This window comes from Chiloscyllium punctatum, chromosome 13, assembly GCF_047496795.1.
Source record: "Chiloscyllium punctatum isolate Juve2018m chromosome 13, sChiPun1.3, whole genome shotgun sequence".
NCBI classification, from domain to species: domain Eukaryota; kingdom Metazoa; phylum Chordata; class Chondrichthyes; order Orectolobiformes; family Hemiscylliidae; genus Chiloscyllium; species Chiloscyllium punctatum.
Genome location: NC_092751.1, coordinates 84453906 through 84474801, shown reverse-complemented (window position 1 = coordinate 84474801; position 20896 = coordinate 84453906). Strand labels below are relative to the sequence as shown.

At 40.7% G+C, this 20896-nt stretch overlaps 1 protein-coding gene across 1 annotated transcript in view; it reads left to right on the top strand.

The window, feature by feature from the left end:
- zfand4 (zinc finger, AN1-type domain 4) overlaps positions 1–20896 on the top strand; it is a 55702-nt gene that overhangs the window by 22008 nt on the left and 12798 nt on the right. The window contains exons 3-7 of the mRNA XM_072583036.1: positions 3992–4067; positions 4547–4614; positions 8871–9057; positions 10526–10673; positions 15337–16533. Coding sequence (XP_072439137.1) covers positions 3992–4067; positions 4547–4614; positions 8871–9057; positions 10526–10673; positions 15337–16533 — 1676 coding nt within the window. The remainder of the gene's footprint in view (positions 1–3991; positions 4068–4546; positions 4615–8870; positions 9058–10525; positions 10674–15336; positions 16534–20896) is intronic.

Here is a 20896-nt window from a genome sequence, read left to right as displayed (position 1 = left end):
AGACTGGGGTGTGGAGTGAAGTGAGTTAGAGAGGAATAAGCTGGGGGCACTGCGCTCTGAACACTGGAGAGTGGGTTGCCTGTTTTAAATCCTGCAGCAAAGGAATATTCAGCTCTCGGAGAAACAGAAAAACCTGCAGTTATTGAAACGATAAATTCTTGTACATGGCTGTGGAGTCTGTACTTTAAAACTGTGGAAGTTCAGGAGCTACTATGTGGGTTGGGGAGTGGTCATTTGGTGTGTGTTGTGGATGCTATTGCAATGAACACTATCAATTGAATAATTTAATCCTGGGCAATTTCTTTTCCTAAAGACTTTCTTTCATTAGTTATTGCATGTCGAAGTGTCTTGTTATGAATTACTTGTGGAGCAGCAGTGTCTGTGTTAGAGGCAGGTATGCCACCATGGCAAATATAGTGGCTTTTTGAGCATGGGTGTATATTGGGGTTTTTTTTTAATAAAGCATGTTCTAACTTCTGCCTGTTGTTTTATGCAATTGTAAATTCTGTATTCTCACGTGACATTGGGTGTTGCTGGCAAGGCCTACTGCAGTTTCCCCTGAACTGAGTGATTTTCTAGACCATCAGAGGACAGTTAAGAATCAACCACATGTAGGCCTGACCATGTAAGGATGACAGATTTCCTTCCACAAAGGACTGTTTTACAACAATCATCATTAGACAAATATTTAATTCTAGTTTTTTTTTCATGAATTCAGATTTCTTCATCTGCCATGGAATTTCTATTTTGTGACTTTCATTTTAATGGAATGATGATGATGATTATTGATTATATTGAGTAGTTCTTTCAGATGTGTGTGTGTCCATATCCCCCCTCTGCCAACAACATAAATACGAGAGATATTTTTGCTTCATAAGTGCAGCATCTATTGAAGAAGTTGTTGATAATGTAAGAAGAATCTCTGAGAGTCTTGAGCAGCCCCTGAGAGGGGAAAAAAATACCTATTTTGACCTTGGTCTTGAACTTCTTAACTCTTGTCACAGCTGTACCATGCAAGTATATAAAGGCTGTTTCATCACACTCCCTGACGTCACATAAAGGCGCTTGCTAGATTACTTGACCCTGCCAACCTCAAGTTGCCCTGCTTGCTCCAATCGGCATTTTTGCCACTGCTAACTCCCATTGATGCTGTTGATAATAGATGATTCAGTGCCATTGAACATCAAGTAGAGATCGCTATTATCTGGCACATGTATAGTGTCAACGTTACACCCAAACTTTGATAGAACTTTCCAGCACAGTGCAGGCTCTTCGGCCCTCAAAGTTGCACTGACCTGTTGAACCAATCTGAAGCCTATCTATCTTGTATTCCATTTCATCCATATGTTTATCCAATGGCCATTAAATGCCCTTAAAAATGGGGAGTCTACTCCTGCTCCAGGATGTGCATTCCATGCCCCTACTACTGAGTAAAGAAAACTACCTCTGACAACTGTCCTGTATCTATCACTCCTCAATTTAAAGCTATGTCCCCTTGTGCTAGCCATCACCATCCGCGGAAAAAGGCTCTCACTGTTCACCCTATCAAATACTCTGGTTATCTTTTACGTCTCAATGAAGTCACCTCTGAACCTCCTTCTTTCTAAAGAAAACAGCCTCAAGTCCCTCAGCCTTTCCTCTGAAGACATTCTATCCTGCTAACTCTCCTTGGAACCCACTTTTCCACATTAAACTCAATGTTGTTGTTCATCCCCTGCTGCTTACAGGTTTGGATTGCTTTTTTTGTATAAAGGACATCAAATAGCTGAATCATCAATGAACAAGCCCCACTTCTGACTTTATGATGATAGGCAGGTCATTAATGACACAGTTGGGTCACTGTCCAGAGGAACACCTGCGCTCTGAGATGATTAGCCTTCAACAAATTGAAACTTTATTCTCCAAACACTGTTGAACTTCAGTTTTGCTAGGGCACCCTGAGTCAGTGCTGCCTTAATAGAATCACTTTGAATGATCTTCTGGAATTTACTCTTCTATACATGTTCATACCACTTTAATTCTGCTGTGATGATATTACGTTTTTGAAGAGGTGTATTTTGTCCTTCTGTTTAGTGAAGAAAGGTTGAGACCGGTGCTGAGCAGTCAGCTCCTAAGCCAAAGTTGGAACAATAGAAGCAGCCTGAATGGGTGGAATCAAGCTCCATCAGAATCAAGATTTTTTTTAGTTTTAGCCTTCAGTAGCAGTTGTTGGAATCTTGAAGGTTGATGTGGAAGCTCTTATTTTTGTATTGTTATAGCTCCCCCACCCCCACTCCCATCCGTTGTTGAATTGGAAGTGAGACAATCTCGTTTACTGAATTTGCCTTTGCCATGGGTGTGTTTATGGAATGTTACTACATTGAATCAGTTAATTAGTAGTAGTTTATATAATTTTTTTAAAATGCATTTTGATAGTTACAATTAAGCCAATTTAAAAAATGTTTATTTTGTATGTATTTTCGTTATAGTGTATGAATAAAGTGTGTTTTGTTTCAAGCCTGGTAGTTTGACCAATGGAATTGCATCTGGAACACAATGTTTTATACTGACCTTTAAAATAAGAAGTAATTAGGGACTAAACTATCTTATTAATATATTTTGAAGGTGTTTGGTCTGGTTCATAACACTGTTAACCAGTATCAATAAGCAAGTATACTTGATAGAATTATTGATGATTCCTTCATTGCTTTGCTGAAGGAACAGTGATTAGCTGAGTTGGTTTTGCCCTTTATTTTTGTGGATAGGAAATGCCATAATACCAAGAAATTATTCACCAGAAGGTTTCCAGTGTTGTAACTGTGTTGGGGCAATGTTGGGGAGGTGTGTCTAGTTCTAGAGTGCAGGTTTTCATTACAGCCATTTGTTGTTGGGACTGAGAAAGTTTTGTTGTGTCCAGTGCTATTTTCTCATCATGTAGCATGAATGAAATTTATTAAAAACTGACATTTTTGACTGTGGACACTGAGGAAGGATCATCCACTCTCTGAATTTCAGATTGATGGTTAAGAACACTTCAGCCTTTACTTTTGCACTGCAGCCGAGCTCCCCCCGGTTGAATATGTCCTGCTGCCATTTGTGATGGGATGTGCCAGAACTGCAGATTTTCCGTATCTTGTTTAGAGTATGCATGCTCTCCTGAATTGGAATTTGACTGAGTTGACATCTTAGTTTCAGCTAGAGCTGGTGCAGTTCCTGGCATGTTCTTGCACAGTGATAGAGGAATGAGGGGTGTGCTAAGCCTAGAGTTATTGCAAGCAAATACAATTCTGTTACTGATGGCTCACAATAACTCTTGGTTCCCTTGTTATTGAGCTGCTAAGATAGATGGGGCAACATGACAAAGTAATGTATTCTGAGCACACAACTGAACATCCACAACAATTGTGTGCTGGTCACACGTGCCAGTATTATCATGGACGTATGCAACACTAGGACTGACAAGGGTGAGGTAAAGCAAATATTTGTCTCATAGTGGCTCTCTCACGGTTATAGCATGCCGCCGCAGGCTTGGCCAGTTAGTCAGTAGACAGAGCCAGCTGTTCTTAGGCTGAACACTGATCTGTTCATGCAAATTATTTTGTTATTCTTTCAGTACTGATTCTATCAGCAGATTTGTGAGAAGTGGTGGTTGCTAACAGATATAATGTCATGCTTGGTCTGTAGCCCTGTAGCCACATAGCTTCTGGAGTCAGAATTGCAGACTCCCAGAACCACTGCCATGGTTACATACCACTACACCACCACCTTGGGAAAGGGATATACATGGAGGAGAGGAGTTTGCCAATGGCAATGATTCTGAGGACATGACAATAAAGCTATTACACCCAACGTTCCCCAGATTTCAGTGAGGAAGACTTTACAGGGTCAGACTTTGCTGTGTGTGTGCTGGGTCATAGCTGAGTGATGTTGGTTTCATTGGATTTTCTGCATTTTCATTGCTTTATCTTGACATTTACATGTTGTTTAATGGACTCTGTTCATTTTGCCTTAGGTATTCCCATAATACAACAACATCTGATCTGGAACAACCTGGAACTGGAGGACGAGTACTGTTTACACGACTACAAGTAAGTTGGAATTATGTTTTTAAAAGATTACAGCTTCACCCACTCTCGGGTTTCCGACCAGCTGAGTTCTCATCACACTAAGCAATAGCTTTTTCTTACAATTATGAAAATATTGCAAATGAGTCAAATTGTTACAGTAGAGGTCAAGAGCACAATAGTCAGTTTGGCATTCCAGTGACCTTTAGAGCTCTGTTTCTGGCCCTGAATTGCAAAATGTTGTGAAGAGGCTAGAGGTCTATGTTGCTACAACAAAAACTCTGTATCTGTTCTTCGCTACTAAAAAAAAATGTACTGGTATAAATATAGCTCAAGGTTGAGGGTGCAGAGGTGGGATTTGTAAGTTCATCCAGATGCCTCTTTAGACTTTTAAAAAAGCTTTTTTTCAAAAAATAATGTGGATTATTTTAGCTGTCTTCAAACAAACTACTGCATCCAAATCATCGCCCATTTAATCACAGTTTGCTGTCTTTTATTTGTAGTATATCTGAAGGTTGTACACTTAAACTGGTGCTCGCCATGAGAGGTGGACCTATAAATACCAGAAGGGGTAAGTAAAAAGTGTTAAGCAGATACACAATCAAAGATTAAATCGTCACTTCCTTTAGCCAAGACAGTGTAGCCATGGATGGAGAACTTCCACCATTGCTGTTGGTGCAGTTGGTTGTTTGGAAATGTGTTTTGATTTGTTCTTTATCAACCCTCAACTTTGAAGAAAGGCATGTGAGATCATTTGGAATCCGTTTACCTGAGGCAGTTCATTTCTTTTAATACATAACTGTAGGGTCAAATTTCCTGTGCTTGGGCACTAGGTATTCCTTGTGTTTGCAGATAATTGCTTCAGTACTCATCCATTTCCAAGGCTGTTTGAATGGGTTGTTGCTGGGTGCACGTATTTGTATGTGGGAATCCAAAATCTCTAAGCCTTCAGGAGAATTTTTAGTTCTTGTCTGTATCTTCTCTACTTTGTTCAGAGACGCTAGAGAGGCTGAAAACTGTTAGTTTGCCCATCATGCCTACTGGGGTTTTGAAAGAGCTATCTAATTAGTACCACACCTCTGTTCGTTCCCTGTTGACCTGAAAATATCTGGCTGAACCCCAATCTTATTCTGTTGCTTGATTATTTGATTGGCCATTGATTATTTCCTTTGTGCCTATACAAGTAAACCAAAGGAAGACTTGCTGTGGTGGCACCCTTGCCCCTGTTTCTTGATGTTCAACCAGAACTGTAGCACAGAAACAGAGCTAATACTGGTGGAGCAGCCAGGATGTGCTGAATTGCCTTTTTAACAATGACATTAAAATGAGTCTCCCTCTGTTCTTCAGCTGTAATGGTACCCAGTTAAAGCCAAGTCAAGCAACATATTGAAAGTGTCTAGTGACAAGAAGCTAAATAGCTTGCTTGGTCACTTATCTCATGGCTGGGCACAAGATCATGATGAACAACATGGTTGTCTCATTTGCCTATTTGCATTACACTTCAGAAATAATTTGGTAAGCACATCCTGGAAACATAAACGCAAGTTTTCTTTCTATATCATTCTATCTGCCGTTACAATCCTAAACTATTTATCACTTTACAACTTGGAATTTTCCCTTTTTGCCTCTCCCTTTCATCTTTGATATACAAAACCATGCAGAATACTGTCAAGGTAGTCTTTGGCCTGAACTCAACCTTCCATCCTTTTATGATCTCACCCCAGATTCCTTCCAGGATCTACTCCAACTCCATGTCTATGCCTGACTGCTCCAGATTTCTTATAGTGCCCTGCTATTTTTTTTTCATTACAGCATTCAGCCATTTTGTAGCTGTCCCCTCAAGCCCCTGCTTATCAGTGCTGCCCTTTGCACAGCTCTGGAAGACCCATGTCTCCTGCCTGCTTTTGTCTCCTGTTAATTCTTTTCTTTCCCCTTGATTCTCCCCACCCCATTCTGACATCTCTGTACATACATATAGTGAAACTGTGTGCTATGAAAAATTTAGATGTAATTCATGTGGAAACACACATGTACCTTGCAGCATTGTGAATTGCATTGATGCCCTGTGTTGAGCTTGTAATGCTATTGGCATTGAGCCGTTCTGATTGTCCAAGATACGCAGACATTTCTGTTTAAAAACCAATTTTGGGATTTATCGATGCTGTAGTTTACTGTTATTATTGAGGCCTAGACTAAGTATCATAAAATGCAGTAAGTGGTTATATTGCCCAATGATTGCTGTCCTATTGGTAAAGAATCCTATCCTTTTAGGACACCTAGTCAATATTAAAATGAATTATGGGACTGCAAGTGTTTACTTTTGCAGTATGACTTTCACTAATAGTAATGTTAACATGTCAGAGCCACTTTAGAGGTGCTAAGCCTAAGAGCATGTTTGCATTGATGCATGAGACCTAATGTGTATTTTGGTGAGTCAGTTAACCTCTAATATTCATTAAATGACCTTGTGTTGGGGAGCATTCTGACCCTTTAAGGTCTCTTTAAATCTGGACATTACTTTTAATACCATTAGTGTTTTGGACTGTTCCTGAAGTATGATGTATCAGCTCTTCATGCTTTTGTAGGATTTCAAAAGCTAAGCTGTGGACTAAGTACTGGGTCCGATGAGTTTGGGCTTCATAGCATCAATAACAAATAATTGATTGACTGTATAAAATAATGGAGAATATGACAAAGTTCCAGCTTTTAAAATTTGAACTTGTTTCCTATGTCAGAAATTGATTTTGTGAAACCCTCTAAGGTGGGCATTACTAGAAAAGTACTTTTATAGACTCTCAATCCTTTTTGTATTAAGTTCACTGTTGCATTGTCGGAGGTGCCTTGTTTCAGGTGTAATGTTATATTGAGACCCAGTGGTAGATTTTAAAGATCCTATTGCCTTATTTTGAAGATGAGTGCCAGAGCTATTGCTAGTTCCTGATTGATATTTATCCCTCCAGCACTACCAATAAAAAGTAGTGGTTTTCTACAAGTATTGGGAAACCTCTAGCTGGGGTTTGATTCTGTTCTTAATAGCATTAGTTTGCAGTCTTCAGGGTGAGAAACGTCTTTTAACAGAAAGGTTGTTGTCTCTCTCCCATTGATCCCATCATAAACAAAAAACCACCTTCCGTTCACTGGTAAAGCATACTCTTTAAAATGTCAGCAGCCAAGGAAGCATTCTCACCAACAAATTTATCAGACCGTTTTTAAAGAAAAAACCCATGCGCACTTGTACGAAATCCTGTAGTCCTCACTCGGGCATATGCCTCACGCTGTGAACTGATCACAGTCCCTCCCTCCTGCTGGTGCACCTCCAAGGTTGATTATAAATGTTACCAACTGCAACCTGTTAATTGACATAAGGAATGAACTCCCAGATTAAAATCTGGACAGCTCTTAGTTGCTTGAGGGCAGACTTTGACAAGTGCGACATGATAAACTGCTCAGTTGTGACTCTGGTCCTCGTAGTTTGACCCACTGTTCATGTACTGAGCTTCTACCCCTAAGAGATGCATTCCTAGTGCATTTTACAGTAGAACAGTTTCTACACTTCGTCTGGAGGGAATATCCTGTGATCATTCTTTAAGGAGAATAAAATGCTACGAATGCTGGAAATCTGATAAATGCAAAAAAAATGGATGTCTCAATGGTCAAGTAGCATTTGAGGAGAGAGAATGATAGTTCTGATGAGAAGTCTTTGACCTGAAAGGTTAACGCTTTCTCTGTCCAGGTCTTTCATTTACTCCACAGATGTCTTTTTAAGAATTTAATTTTAAAAAATAATCTGGTTGGATGCATAAGCAACTTCACATGGTCTTAAACACTTAAATTTTTTGCTTCATCAGCTCATTGCTCAATGAAGTTTTTTGCCTTATTTAGTTGTACTTAAATTGAACTCTTGCTCAGACTTCTTCAAAGCAGATCCTGACTCTTTCTAACCATGTTCATGGAATATAGAAACAATGAAGCTTATCAGCCTGACTTGCCTGTCCCACCATTCAGTAAGATCGTGCCTGATTGAACACCTCAGTGATTTTTACCCACTATAACCCCATATCTCCTTATGCCATTCATAATCAGAAATCCATCAATCCCTACCTTAAACATATTGAAAGACTAAACTTCCAGACCCCTCTGACAGAGAATTCAAAGGTCAACCTTCTGAGTTTTTAAAAATAAGTTCCTCCTTGTCTCAGATCATACGTGTTTATATTGTGGCCTCTGGTTCTAAACTCCCCAGCTGGTGGAGGCATCTACCCTGAGATATTTTGTGGTTTCGGTCAGATCACCTCTCATTCATTAAACATCTAGCAGTTTCTGTAGCCGGTTTTTGGAAAAACAGAACTGGTGTTTACAGCTGCGTGACTGTGGGCCCATGATGTTTGCTTTCATTCAAATCTCTTTATGTCTGTTTACCACTGTTTGAAACAAATATAAGTTTGCATGCACTTGCTTAATTGTATAAACCTTTAGTACAAAAGCCAATCAGAATTGCTGTTCAACTGGATTTTCAAAGGTGTACATGGAATTGAATGTTACCCGATATCTGAAAGTGTTCAAATGTGCAAGGTGAGTGCCAGTACCTCAAATGCAGAGTGCCCCTATATTGTGTGTCTGTTTCCTTGGTAACTGCACATAGTGCATTCTTGCTGGATTCCGAATACTACACTGTACACAGTTCAGCAATTTAAGGAGAATAATGCAAATAACTGGGTTCCAGACCAGAACAGCTGATTAATATTGTAATAATATAGCCTTGTGCTCTGTTGATATTCCTCATTTATGAGAGTGTTTTTTTAAATACATATATATATATATATATAGTCCCAATGGAAGATCCCACCAGGGATATGGCTGAATACATGGAGACCAGTCGAGATGATATCTGGGATAAGATCCCTTCCAACAAGCAAGTCACCTTTCTAGTATATCGTGAAGGGGACCAGTTGAATTTCTTTCGAGTTGTCGATCGAGGGGATGGCACTTTAACACCACTCTCTGAGTCCTTAAGGTATGTTAAATAAATGATTAGCTCTGCTCATTTCTTGCATTCAGTGATATGCTTTTAATGTGCAATAATTAACAAGTATTTCTTGAATTGTTTGCTTGAATTTGAAGAAACTTTGTTGTAACCAGACACTGAATTGGCTTCCTTGGAGGACTGGGATTATGAAAATTGTCTTTTATTTGGGAGGAACAAGATTAACAAATACATTTTTTTTGTTTAAGTTTATCTTTGGGATTTGGGTGTGACCCAGGCAAGTCGGTATTTATTGGTTGCCTCAGTGTGGCATCAGATATGTGTGTGCATTGTCCTTACATTAGTAGACCAGTTGCATTTTTAAAACAACCGGATTTACTCTAATTCAGTTTCATAGGAGTTTTGAATTAAATTTATTGTCACGTGTACCGAGGCACAGTGAAAAGCTTTGTCTTGTGAGCAATACTGGCAGATCAGAGTTCAGTAGCACAGATACTTAAATAATAAGTAAACAGCGGCAAAAACAAAAACACTGGTACAGGCGAATGTTAAGAATTTGTGAGTCCATTCAGTATCCTAACAATAGTAATGTACAAACTGTTTTGGAATCGGCTGGTGCGTGTGTTCAGGCTTCTGTACCTTCTCCCCGATGGTAGAGGTTGTAGAAAAACATTGCCAGGGTGGGATGGATCTTTGAGAATGCTGGCAGCCTTTCCTTGACAGCGGGCCTGGTAGATGGATTCTATAGATGGAGGTTGGCCTCTGTGATTGTCTGGGCTGAGTTCACCACTCCCTGTGTAACCGTCTCAGATCTTGAATGGTACAGTTGCCATACCAGGTAGTGATACATCCAGACAGAATGCTCTCGATGGCGCACCTATAAAAGTTGGCAAGGGTATTCGCCGTCGTGACAAATTTCCTCAGCTGCCTGAGGAAAAACAGACATTGTTGGGTCTTTGTAACCGGTGCGTCCACATGAAGAGTCCAAGAAAGCTTGTTGTTGATGACCACTCCCAGGAAGTTGACAATCTCCACTCGTTCCATTCTGTGCTGTTAATGTGTAGGAGGGCATGATTAACATCCCACCAAAAGTCAATAATGAGTACCTTGGTTTTGCTGGCATTGAGAGCTAGGTTGTTCTCAGTGCAGCATTTTTCCAGGTCTTCCACCTCCCATCTATAGCCTGTTTCATCGCCATCTAAGATTCAACCGACTATGGTGGTGTCATCAGCGAACTCGTAAAAGGCATTAGTCTGGTATTTGACAATGCAGTCATGGGTTTACAGTGAGTACAGTCAGGGACTGAGTACGCACGCCTGGGGGGCTCCAGTGTTGAGTGTTACTGAGGACTCGTATCTTCAGATTGCACATCCAGTGCCATGCTAGACTTAATGGTCGTTTTCTTTCCAGAGTAAATGGGTGTGGGAAACTTCTGTGATTTGTTTTGTGTCTGTTGCAGGGTAATTTAAAACAAAATGTTTTATTTTTCTGATTTAAGTGGAGGTTCAGTGTTCAACCTATATGCAGATGATGAAGATGAATCGGAAGAATCTCCATCTGGTCAGCAGATACTAGAGAATTCAATTACTATGAACAAAATGAAACTGTTGAAAGCAAAGATGGAAAATATGAATCTTAGTAAAAAGGTATGGTTGAAAGCTTCAGAATTTGATGTATTATTTCCTCCATGCCTGTGGAGCTAATTCAGCAAAACTAATTATTAACTTGAACCCTCTTAGAAGCACATTAGTTATCAATCTTGGTTTTCTTTTGTGATTGAATAGACCTGTTAAAAACTGGGCTAACATAAATTGTAGTTTACCATTGGTCATTGATTGTCTCCTGGTTTCAGCATGTCGGACCTGAAAGGTCGGAGTTGAAAGGTCATAGCTTTACTTACGGCTGATTCAACGGTAAAGGCCATAAACAAACAGTAAAATAAACCAGATTGGAAAAAACCTTGGAATGGCCAAGATTCAATGGGTGGGGGTGCAAAAAAAGCTTGAGAGTGGGAAACTATGCTAATTCATTAAGGGCTTAAGAGATCTATATTAATAATTAGACACAAGAAAGAGGACCTGAGACAAAGTAATAAAGCACAAAGGCAGACTTGTTAGAAACATAGTAAAGATAAAAATAGAGAAAGAAGTTGGGCTGTGCATATCTTATGAGAAAAGGTTGTACAGGTTGGGTCTGTGTTTATTGAAGTTTAGAAGATTTACAGGCGGTTTTGCTGAAACATACAAGATCCATGGCAAAGTGAGGAATTATAGACCAGCTAGCCTGACATTAGTGGGGAAAATGCTAGAGTCCATTATAAAAGATTTAATTCCAGAACACTTGGTGACAAAATCAGACCAAGTCAACAGGAAATGGAAATCATGTTTGACAAATCTGCTGGTATTAAGGGGGAACCAGTGGCTGTGGTTTACTTGGACTTTCAGAAGCCTCTCTTAAGATCCCATATAAGCATGTAAACTTAAAATGCATGCTATAGGGGATAGTATACTGACATAAATGGAGAACTGGTTGGCAGATAGAAAGAAGGAATAAACAGGTGTTTTTCTGGTAGACATTGATTAGTAGGATACCACAAGGATCATGGCTTGGACCTGAGCTATTCAAATATATGTTAATGATTTAGATGAGGGAATTGAATGTAATATCTTCAGGTTTGCAGACAATACAAAGCTGGGTGGAAGGGTGAGCTTTGAGGAGGATGCAGACCTGATTTGGACAAGTTGACTGAGTGGACAGATTCATGGCAGAGGAAGTAAAATGTGGATAAATGAGAGTTCATCCTCTTTCATAGCGAAAACAGAAAGGCAGATGATTATCTGAATGAAGGGAGTGAGGTGTGATGAGACCTGAGTGTCCTTGTACACCAGTTACTGAAAATAAGTATGCAAGAGTGAAAAAAGGAAATTATACTTTGGCCTTCATACCGAAAGGATATTCAAGTACAGGAATTGGGATGTCTTGTTGCAATTGTACAGGGCATTGATGAGGCCATAATTGGAGTATTGTTTCCTATTTTGGTCTCTTTATCTGAGGAAGGATGTCTTGGCTGTAGAGATTTACCAGACTGATTCCTGCAGTGTTGGAATGGCAGGGCTCGCATATGAAGAGAAACTGTTCATTGAAGTTTAAAACACAACCCTCTGAGAGGAAAAAAAATTCATATCTGCTGTGACCATTAATTTGAAAACAGTGTCTCCTAGTTCTGGCCTTACCCATGAGAGGAAACCGTTCTGTCAAGACCATTCAGCATATTGCACATTTCAGTCAAGTCTCCCCTTATTCTTCGAGACTCAAATGAAAATAAGCTTTGTCCAATTCATCTTGAAGGATAGCATTCTCTTAGCTGCCTTGTTTACATAGTGTACCTTTGTATGAATATTTTGTGACTTGTGCACTAAATACTTTAATCCCTCCACACAAAAATTTCACTCATTCTCCAGTTAAATCGTGCTCTGCTTTTTTATTCTTTCTGCCAAAATGAACAACTTCCCATTCTTTTACCTTGTACTCAATCTGCCGGATTTTTTTATCCATTCACCTTGCCTGTATCTGTTTCATTGAATCCTTCCAGTGTGGAAACAGGCCTTCAGCCCACCAAGTCCACATCAGCCCTCAGAGTATTCCACCCATCCCACCCCTCCCCCAGTCTCCGTAACCCTGCATTTCCCACAGTTAATCCACCTAACCTCCCCATCCCTGGACGCTATGGGCAATTTAGCATGGCCGATCCACCTAATCTGCACATTTTTAGAATGTTTGCAACATCTGTATGTCATCTTCAAAGCATCCTTTCCTACCTACTTGGGTGTTGTCTGCAAATTTAGCAGTTATGCCCATGCTGCTCCCTCATTTAGACTCCACTCATCACATCTTGCCAATTAGACAAAGATCCACTTGTGCGTAAATTCTAATTGCTCCTTACCAGCCTGTCTTCTATCCATGTTAGGGCATTAGCCCACTATAACAGCTTTTATTTTCTGCATTAAGCTTCGATAAGGCATTTTGTCAAGTGCCTTTGGATAATCCTACTAAAGTACAACTGCAGCTCCCTTTTATTCAGTGATTGTTACTCCTTCAAATAACTCAAATCAATTAGTTAAACGTGATTTCCTATGAAGAAATCATACTGGTTTTTCCTGATTAACCTTAAATTTTTTGAAGTGCACAGCAATTTTCTCTTTAATGATTAATTCTGTCACCTGTCCCTTAAGAGATCATGTTAACTGGTCTAGTTTCCTGTTTATGCATCCTTCATTGAATAGAGGAGTTATATTTCGTACTTCTCCAGTCTGATAGAACCTGGATTCAGGGAACTTTGATGATAATTTCCTTATGTATCCACGAGATCATCAGCATCCTCTTTTAAAACCCTGTGAAAATGTCCATCTGCAGCCAGAGACTTGTCAACCTGAAGCTCCATCAGTTTGTTTAGTGCCACTTCCTTCATAATTGTAATTTTGTGTTCCTCTCTCCCTTCCACCTCCTAATTTATTACTGCATTTTTAAATCTTCTATAATGAAAGTGGAAGCAAAATATGTTAATTTCATCACTTTTATTTTTCATTTATAGGATGTAGGTATCACTGGCTAAGCCAATATTTATTGACCACCTCTAAATGTCCAGAGAGCAATTAAGAATCAACCTGTTGTTGTCGATCTAAAGTCATATGTAGGCCAGTTCAGGCAGGGATGGCAGATTTCCATCCATAAAAGACATTAGTGTACTGGATGGCTTATATGACAATTAGCTATAGACACGCAAGCACCATTAGACCATGTCTTTCCATTCCCGTCTTTTTAAATTGAATTCAGACTTCATCTTACATGTTTGAATGTTAGTCTGGAAATCTAGATTGCTGGTCTATATTACTGTTATGTCACTTCCTAATATCTTCTGTTCCCCATTTTAACACTCTAAAGGATCAACACTCATTTTGCTTATGCTTTTCCTTTTCAAATACCATTGGAAATTCTGGTATCTCATCCTTGTATTTCGGCTAGATTCCACTCATACTGTAATTTCTACCTCCTTATTAAACTTTTAGTCAATCTCTGCCATTTTTTATATTCTGACTAGACATCTGATTTCCATAAGATGTGGCTCAAATTTTGCAATCACAAAATAGGAACTTCCATGAACACAAGCTGCAAAAAATGCCTATGGCATTAATTCTTTTTTAAATGCATGCTTTTAATTGGCTTAATGTGATGCTGTAATTGAAAAATTGAATATAAGTAACATTATTACTCGAGATAGGGTGGCACAGTGGTTAGCACTGCTGCCTCACAGCACCAGAGACCCGTGTGGAGTTTGCACATTCTCCCCGCGTCTGCGTGGGTTTCCTCCGGGTGCTCCGGTTTCCTCCCACAGTCCAATGGTATGCAGGTTAGGTGAATTGGTCATGCTACGTTGCCCGTAGTGTTAGGTGAAGGGGTAAATGTAGGGTTGCTCTTTGGAGGGTTGGTGTGGGTTTATTGGGCCGAAGGGCCGGTTTCCACACTGTAAGTAATCTAATCTAATCTAATCTAATCTCCATTTTGCCTGAGGGCCTTCACTTTGCTCTCTTTCTCAAAATTAAGATTGATCAGAGAGCTTTAATATCCCCATTGTTTCATGATGCCCTGTCCATGTGCTAGTTTAATACCCCTCACCTTGCTGCCATCACCATTGTACCAGAGTTCCTGCTGAGCATGGTGAGAGAAAATGAAGTGTAATTAGAGCAGTGAGAATGAGAGAAGAGAAGGAAAATGTTTAAAGTAAATGGCAGACTGCAAGAGAAACTGGCAAGAAGCAGAGCAACAAAGATTTGCTAAGAAAAAAACAAAAGAGAAGGGAATAAATGAATGATTCCAAGAATTGAAGATGTGGCTAATAAGAACTGACATATATAATATATCCATGCACAATGATCTACAAATCAACTAATATTTACCAAATAATTCATAATTAAATCCTGGATTAACATGTCCCCATTTTCCATGTGTTTTTTTTTGAATAAATATTCCCCAGAGTACCACCCATTGGAAATTCAGTATCAGCATATTGAAAAATCTCTCCAGATTATCTTGCCTTTTGTATAGAAACAACAGATATTTAAATGTATATCCACTCAACTACATGTAGTGTGGTTCCCTGGAGGTGAACTGAAAAAAGTATTTTTAAAGTAAAGTATATAGTTATTGTGTTTTTTTTAAAAAATCACTCCTTAAAATGCTTTCTAATGTTATACCCTTGAAAAATTTTTTTTAATGCATGTATGTAACTGTATTTATCATCTTTCCACAAAGCCCAAGAAAATCACCAAGGTGAAGCCGAGACCTCCAGTAGCACCCAGACCCACCAGCAGTTCAGTCACCGCAGCTCGTCACCGCCTTTTCCGGGTTCTCCCTCACAACGGGCAGTCTCTCAATCATTCACTGTGTCTACCTCCTGTTGGTGATCCAATGCTTTCATACCATAATGTACTGAGCCCCAATTTTGCTTCTGGTGTTAGCTTAGCTCCGTCATCTTCTAACAGCTTCCTACTGAAGGATGATGAGAATGCTGACTTGAGCCCTTTACTCCAGAGTGTTATCCCATCCCCAGGCATGGTTCTGCAGGGAGAAATGAGAAACTCTCGGCAACAGAAGATGCTTCCACCACTTCTTTCTCAGGACTTCAGGGAGGCTCCGACAATTTGCACGGACTTCGTAACCGATTGCGTAGCAGGTAGCTCGCGGCTAAAATCCCCCGTTACGGAAACAAACCTCTCGGAAGAGAAAAGGGTACCCGATGATACTGCAAGTGTCCTTGCCCTATCTGTTGATGCTGATCAAGTGGAAGAGGCCAACCTCCTGAGCGAAATAGGACTTCACACTTCACTATATGAGCAGGTGCCAATAGAGGCTAAGCCTGCAGAAAGAGAAGCTGGGGAACCAAGTGTTATCCAACCAGGCTTTCCAAACATGCGTGGATATGTTCCAATGGAATCTGAAAAATCTAACCTTGCTGAATTGATTCAGAAGAAGGAAACTGGTGTGTTGCCGACCCAATGTCCTGAACCAGTCTCTCATAATTCTTTAATTGCTCTCCCAACTCCAAGACCCCCAAAGACATTTGATATAAATGGCCTAAGACCCCCTGCTTCTCAACAGTTGCTGCAATCTGCTCAGGATGGTGGCTGTTTCCCTGGTGTTTCGTTCTCAAAGGCAAGCAGGCTTCGAGGACTCAAGGTAGACTCTCCTGGAAAGAAAGCGGATATAGTTTTGAAAACAGAAGTGACTGAGATGACAAACAAAGCAGCAAAAGAGCCTGTGGGCTCTCCAAAAGACATTGGAATGCTTGCTTCGCTGGCACGAAGCACATCCAGAGACAGTGTGCAAAGTAACTGCGGGACAAGCAGACAGTGGACATCTGGCATTGCACTACCTGCTAGTGTTCAAAATTTTCACGAAGAGATTTTTAGAAGCATTCCTTCACCAGATCGAGTTTCAAATACATTCGTTGTAAGTGAATTCCACTAATTTTGTGAAAATAAATCTGAGGGCACCACAAAATGTAGACCAAATTGCACTCCAAATTTACATATCCATAAAACCAATGCAAGAATGAACTGGAAACATAACCAATAAACCTTTAGTGCTCTAATTCTTTACCTCTTGCCCATTATGCAGTGCTATACTGTGTTCAAGCTGGGTAGGAAAATAATGAATTATACTTTAACTTCAAATGATTTGTGGTGTCCTGAGCACTTTGAGTGATTAGCAGTGTGTGAACTTCGTAACATTGTATTGTAAACTTCTGTCATCACTAATATCCATAGATTAATATTGTAGATTAATGTCTGATGTAGTGTGTTTAGGTAGCTTCATAAACTACCTAATCAAAGCCACTAATCCGGCAACTTAGTAAACGTGCAGAACATTATCACTATACATTGGTTCTACAGACTTTTATAACTGCCATTTTAGGAAATCAGAGTAATGTATAACTTAGAAATGGTCAGGTGCTGCTGGTGGCCTTGACCTTTGTCCCTCCAGAGATTGCAGATGCCATCAAAAGATTTTGGAGAACAAGATTACTAGTTGAGAGCACCACTGCTCTTTTCAAAGGAGCAGCCACTTAAAGTTGCTGTGGGAAGTCTGAAAGTGAGTGAAAGGTTCAAGGGAGATGAGTGAGAGAGAATCTTTTCTTTGGAAACGGCATGCATGTCACGAAGTGATAATTTACTGGTAAGAATATTACAGATGATGACCAGAATTCATTCCATTCAAGTGAAGCAGAACCAGCAGCAAAAGGGTGAGAATAGGGTTAGTTAATGAGTTGAGCGGGTGAAATTAGCGACATGACCTAGAGGACAAGTCTGCGGCAAATCTAATAGAAAAGGCCAAGGGAATAAATATAATCAACCAGGACACACTGGGTAATGTGAAAAAAAATTGAATTAATCAAACAGATACTGCTCTCTCAAATGATGTAAAATGTACTTCCATTTGTGTCAGGAACCCCTTAAACAACTTAGCAAGGTACACAACTGTGAATATCTTGCACATCAAAACAACTCTGTGCACCTGTGTAACTTTGTATTTTCCGATTTGTGTATTTTGCATAGATATTAGAGTAAGTGCATTGTGCACAGAGAAAAGATTACTGTTTAACATCGTGCCCAAACACAATTTTTAGATCCAGCATATAGTGTGCACTTCCCAAGTTGTTTCTCTGTTTGTCTATTCTGCTAAGTTAAGAACCTAAGTAGATGGGATTGTTCAAAGATTTTCTTGAATAGAAGACAATAGGCTTCATTCACTCTATAAAAAATAAATTATACAGGCTCTGTAGAACTTGAACTGAAAAATGTGTTGCTGGAAAAGTGCAGCAGGTCAGGCAGCATCCAAGAAGCAGGAGAATCGACATTTCGGGCATAAGCCCTTCTTCAGGAATGAGGAGGGTTTGCCAAGCAGGCTAAGATAAAAGGTAGGGAGGAGGGACTTGGGGGAGGGGCGTTGGGAATGCGATAGGTGGAAGGAGGTTAAGGTGAGGGTGATGGGCTGGAGAGGGGGTGGGGGCGGAGAGGTCAGGAAGAAGATTGCAGGTCAAGAAGATGGTGCTGAGTCCGAGGGTTGGGACTGAGATAAGGTGGGGGGAGGGGAAATGAGGAAGCTGGAGAAATCTGCATTCATCCCTTGTGGTTGGAGGGTTCCTCGGCGGAAGATGAGGCGCTCTTCCTCATGTTGCCAGGGTCTGGCGATGGAGGCGGCCAAGGACCTGCATGTCCTTGGCGGAGTGGGAGGGGGAGTTAAAATGTTCAACCAAGGGGCAGTTGGGTTGGTTGGTGCGGGTGTCCCAGAGGTGTTCTCTGAAACGTTCCGCAAGTAGGCGGCCTGTCTCCCCAATGTATAGGAGGCCACATCGGGTGCAGCGGATGCAGTAAATGATGTGTGTGAAGGTGCAGGTGAATTTGAGACGGATATGGAAGGATCCCTTGGCGCCTTGGAGGGAAGTGAGGCGGGGGGAGGTGTGGGCGCAAGTTTTGCATTTCTTGCGGTTGCAGGGGAAGGTGCCTGGAGTGGAGGTTGGGTTGGTGGGGGGTGTGGACCTGACGGGGAGTTGCGGAGGGAGTGGTCTTTCCGGAATGCTGATACATTGGGGAGACAGGCCCCTACCTGCCTGTCATCAGTAGTGCTATCAAGTAGCACCTGCTCAGCAATCACCTGCTCAGTTCCTCCAGGGACACTTAGCTCCTGACCTCATTTGTTCAACATTGACAAAAAAGCTGAATTCCGGATGTGAAGTGAGAGCGGCAGCCTTTGACATGAAAGCTGGATTTGACAGACTGTGATATCAAAGAGCCCTAACAAAATTGGAATCAGTGGAAATGGGGGCAAACTCTCCACTGGGTTGGAGTCACACCTGGCACATAAGATGGTTGTTGATATTGTAATCCAGTCATTTCAGCTCCAGGGCATCTCTGAAGGAGTTCCTCAGGGTAGTGTCCAAGGCTCAACCAACTTCAGCTGCTTCATCAATGACCGTCCCTCCAACGTCCCCTCAGAAATGGGATGTTCACCTTGATTGCACAATGTTCAGCACCTTTCACGACTTCTTGGATGCTGAAGCAGTCCATGTTCAAATGCAACAAGCCTTGGATAATATCTAGGCTTGTGCTGACAAGCAATATTTGAGCCATAAAATTGCCAAGCAATGACCATTTCCAATAAGAGACAATCTAACCTCACCTCTTGATGATGTAATGATGTTATTATCATTTATTATCATTTATTGACATCCTGGGGGTTAACATTGACCAGGAAATCAACTGGACTTGCTAAAGTGGCTATAAGAGCACGTCAGAGGCTAGGAATACTGCAGCCAATAGCTTTTAGTTCCCCAAAATCTCATATACAAGGTACAAGACAGGAATATGATGAAATACTGCCCATTTGCATCGATGTTTGCACCTGCAACAATACTCAAGAAGCTTGATAACATCCAGGATAAAGCAGCCAGTTTGATTGTCACCACATCTACTTCCACCACTGATGCTCTGTAGCAACACTGTATACTATCTACAAGATGCACTGCAGAAATTCACCAAAGATCCTTAGACAGCAGTTTCTAAAGCCCTGACCACTTCCATCTAGAAGGACTGCTTAACAAATACATGGGGTCACCACCACCTGCAAGTTCCCCTCCAAGCCACTCACCATCTTGACTTGGAAAGATATTGCTGTTCCTTCAGTGTTGCTGGGTCAAGTTCTGCAGCTCTCTCCTTCAGGGCATTGCAGGACTACATGTTGCACATGGACAGCAGTGGTTCATGAAAGCAGCTCACCGCCACTTCTCAAGGGCAACCAGGGACAGGCAATAAATGCTGGCATAGCCAATGATGTCCATGTCCCATAAGTAAGTTTTGAAAAAAAGTCAGAACTAGTTACATCTTGCCAACCAGAAAAAATCCCATTCTCCTGATTTTCTCCTTTCCACCTTCATTGGTTAGCCAATCCTCTATCCAAGTTAATAAATTACCCCAACCCCATATGATCTTGTGTACAGGTTGTTCTGTTGTCAGCCATGTTTCATCAGTGCGGATTGACTGTAACATGACTGACAGATTGTTCTACTGAACGGGTATAACGATTTTCAATTGGTGATTTCCTGCAGTGCAGTTTTCTATAACAGGTTCTGTAGCATGAGTTTCTATAGTGTGAGGTTGCAGAGGAACACAGCTGTCACGTTATAGCGGAATGACCCGTAGTAACCTTTTGTGTGGCACATTATCAAGTGTCAACTGGAAGTCCAGGTATAATACATCCACAGAGTCCCCTTAATCCATATTGCTTGTTACATCATCAGAATACTCTAGCAAATCAGTCAGACATGATTTACCATTCATAATACCATGCTAACTCTGGTTGTATTTTGACTTTCCAAATGACCTGTTATGATTTCCTTAATAATGGATTCTAATAATTTCCCAATGACACGATTGATCTGTAGTTTCCTAATTCCTGTCTCCCTCTTATTTTGAATAAGAGTGTTAGATTTGCATTTTTCCAATCCGTTGAAACCTTTCTTGCATTCAGGGAATTTTGGAATATTATAACCAATGGATTCACTGTTATCTGCTACTTCCTTTAAGGCCCAAGGATGTAGGCCGTTGGGCCCTCAGGACCTGTCTGCCTTCAATCTCAATAATATTGCTGTGCACTCTTTCCCCAGTCATATTTGTTCTAAGTTCACGCCTTTCGATAAGCTCTGTCTTACCTGTTATTATTGGAAGGTATGAGTGTCCCACCATGAAAACTGAAGTAACAGATTGATTTAGTGACTTTGGTATTTCTGTGGTCTCCTTTATTGGCTCCTTTGTCT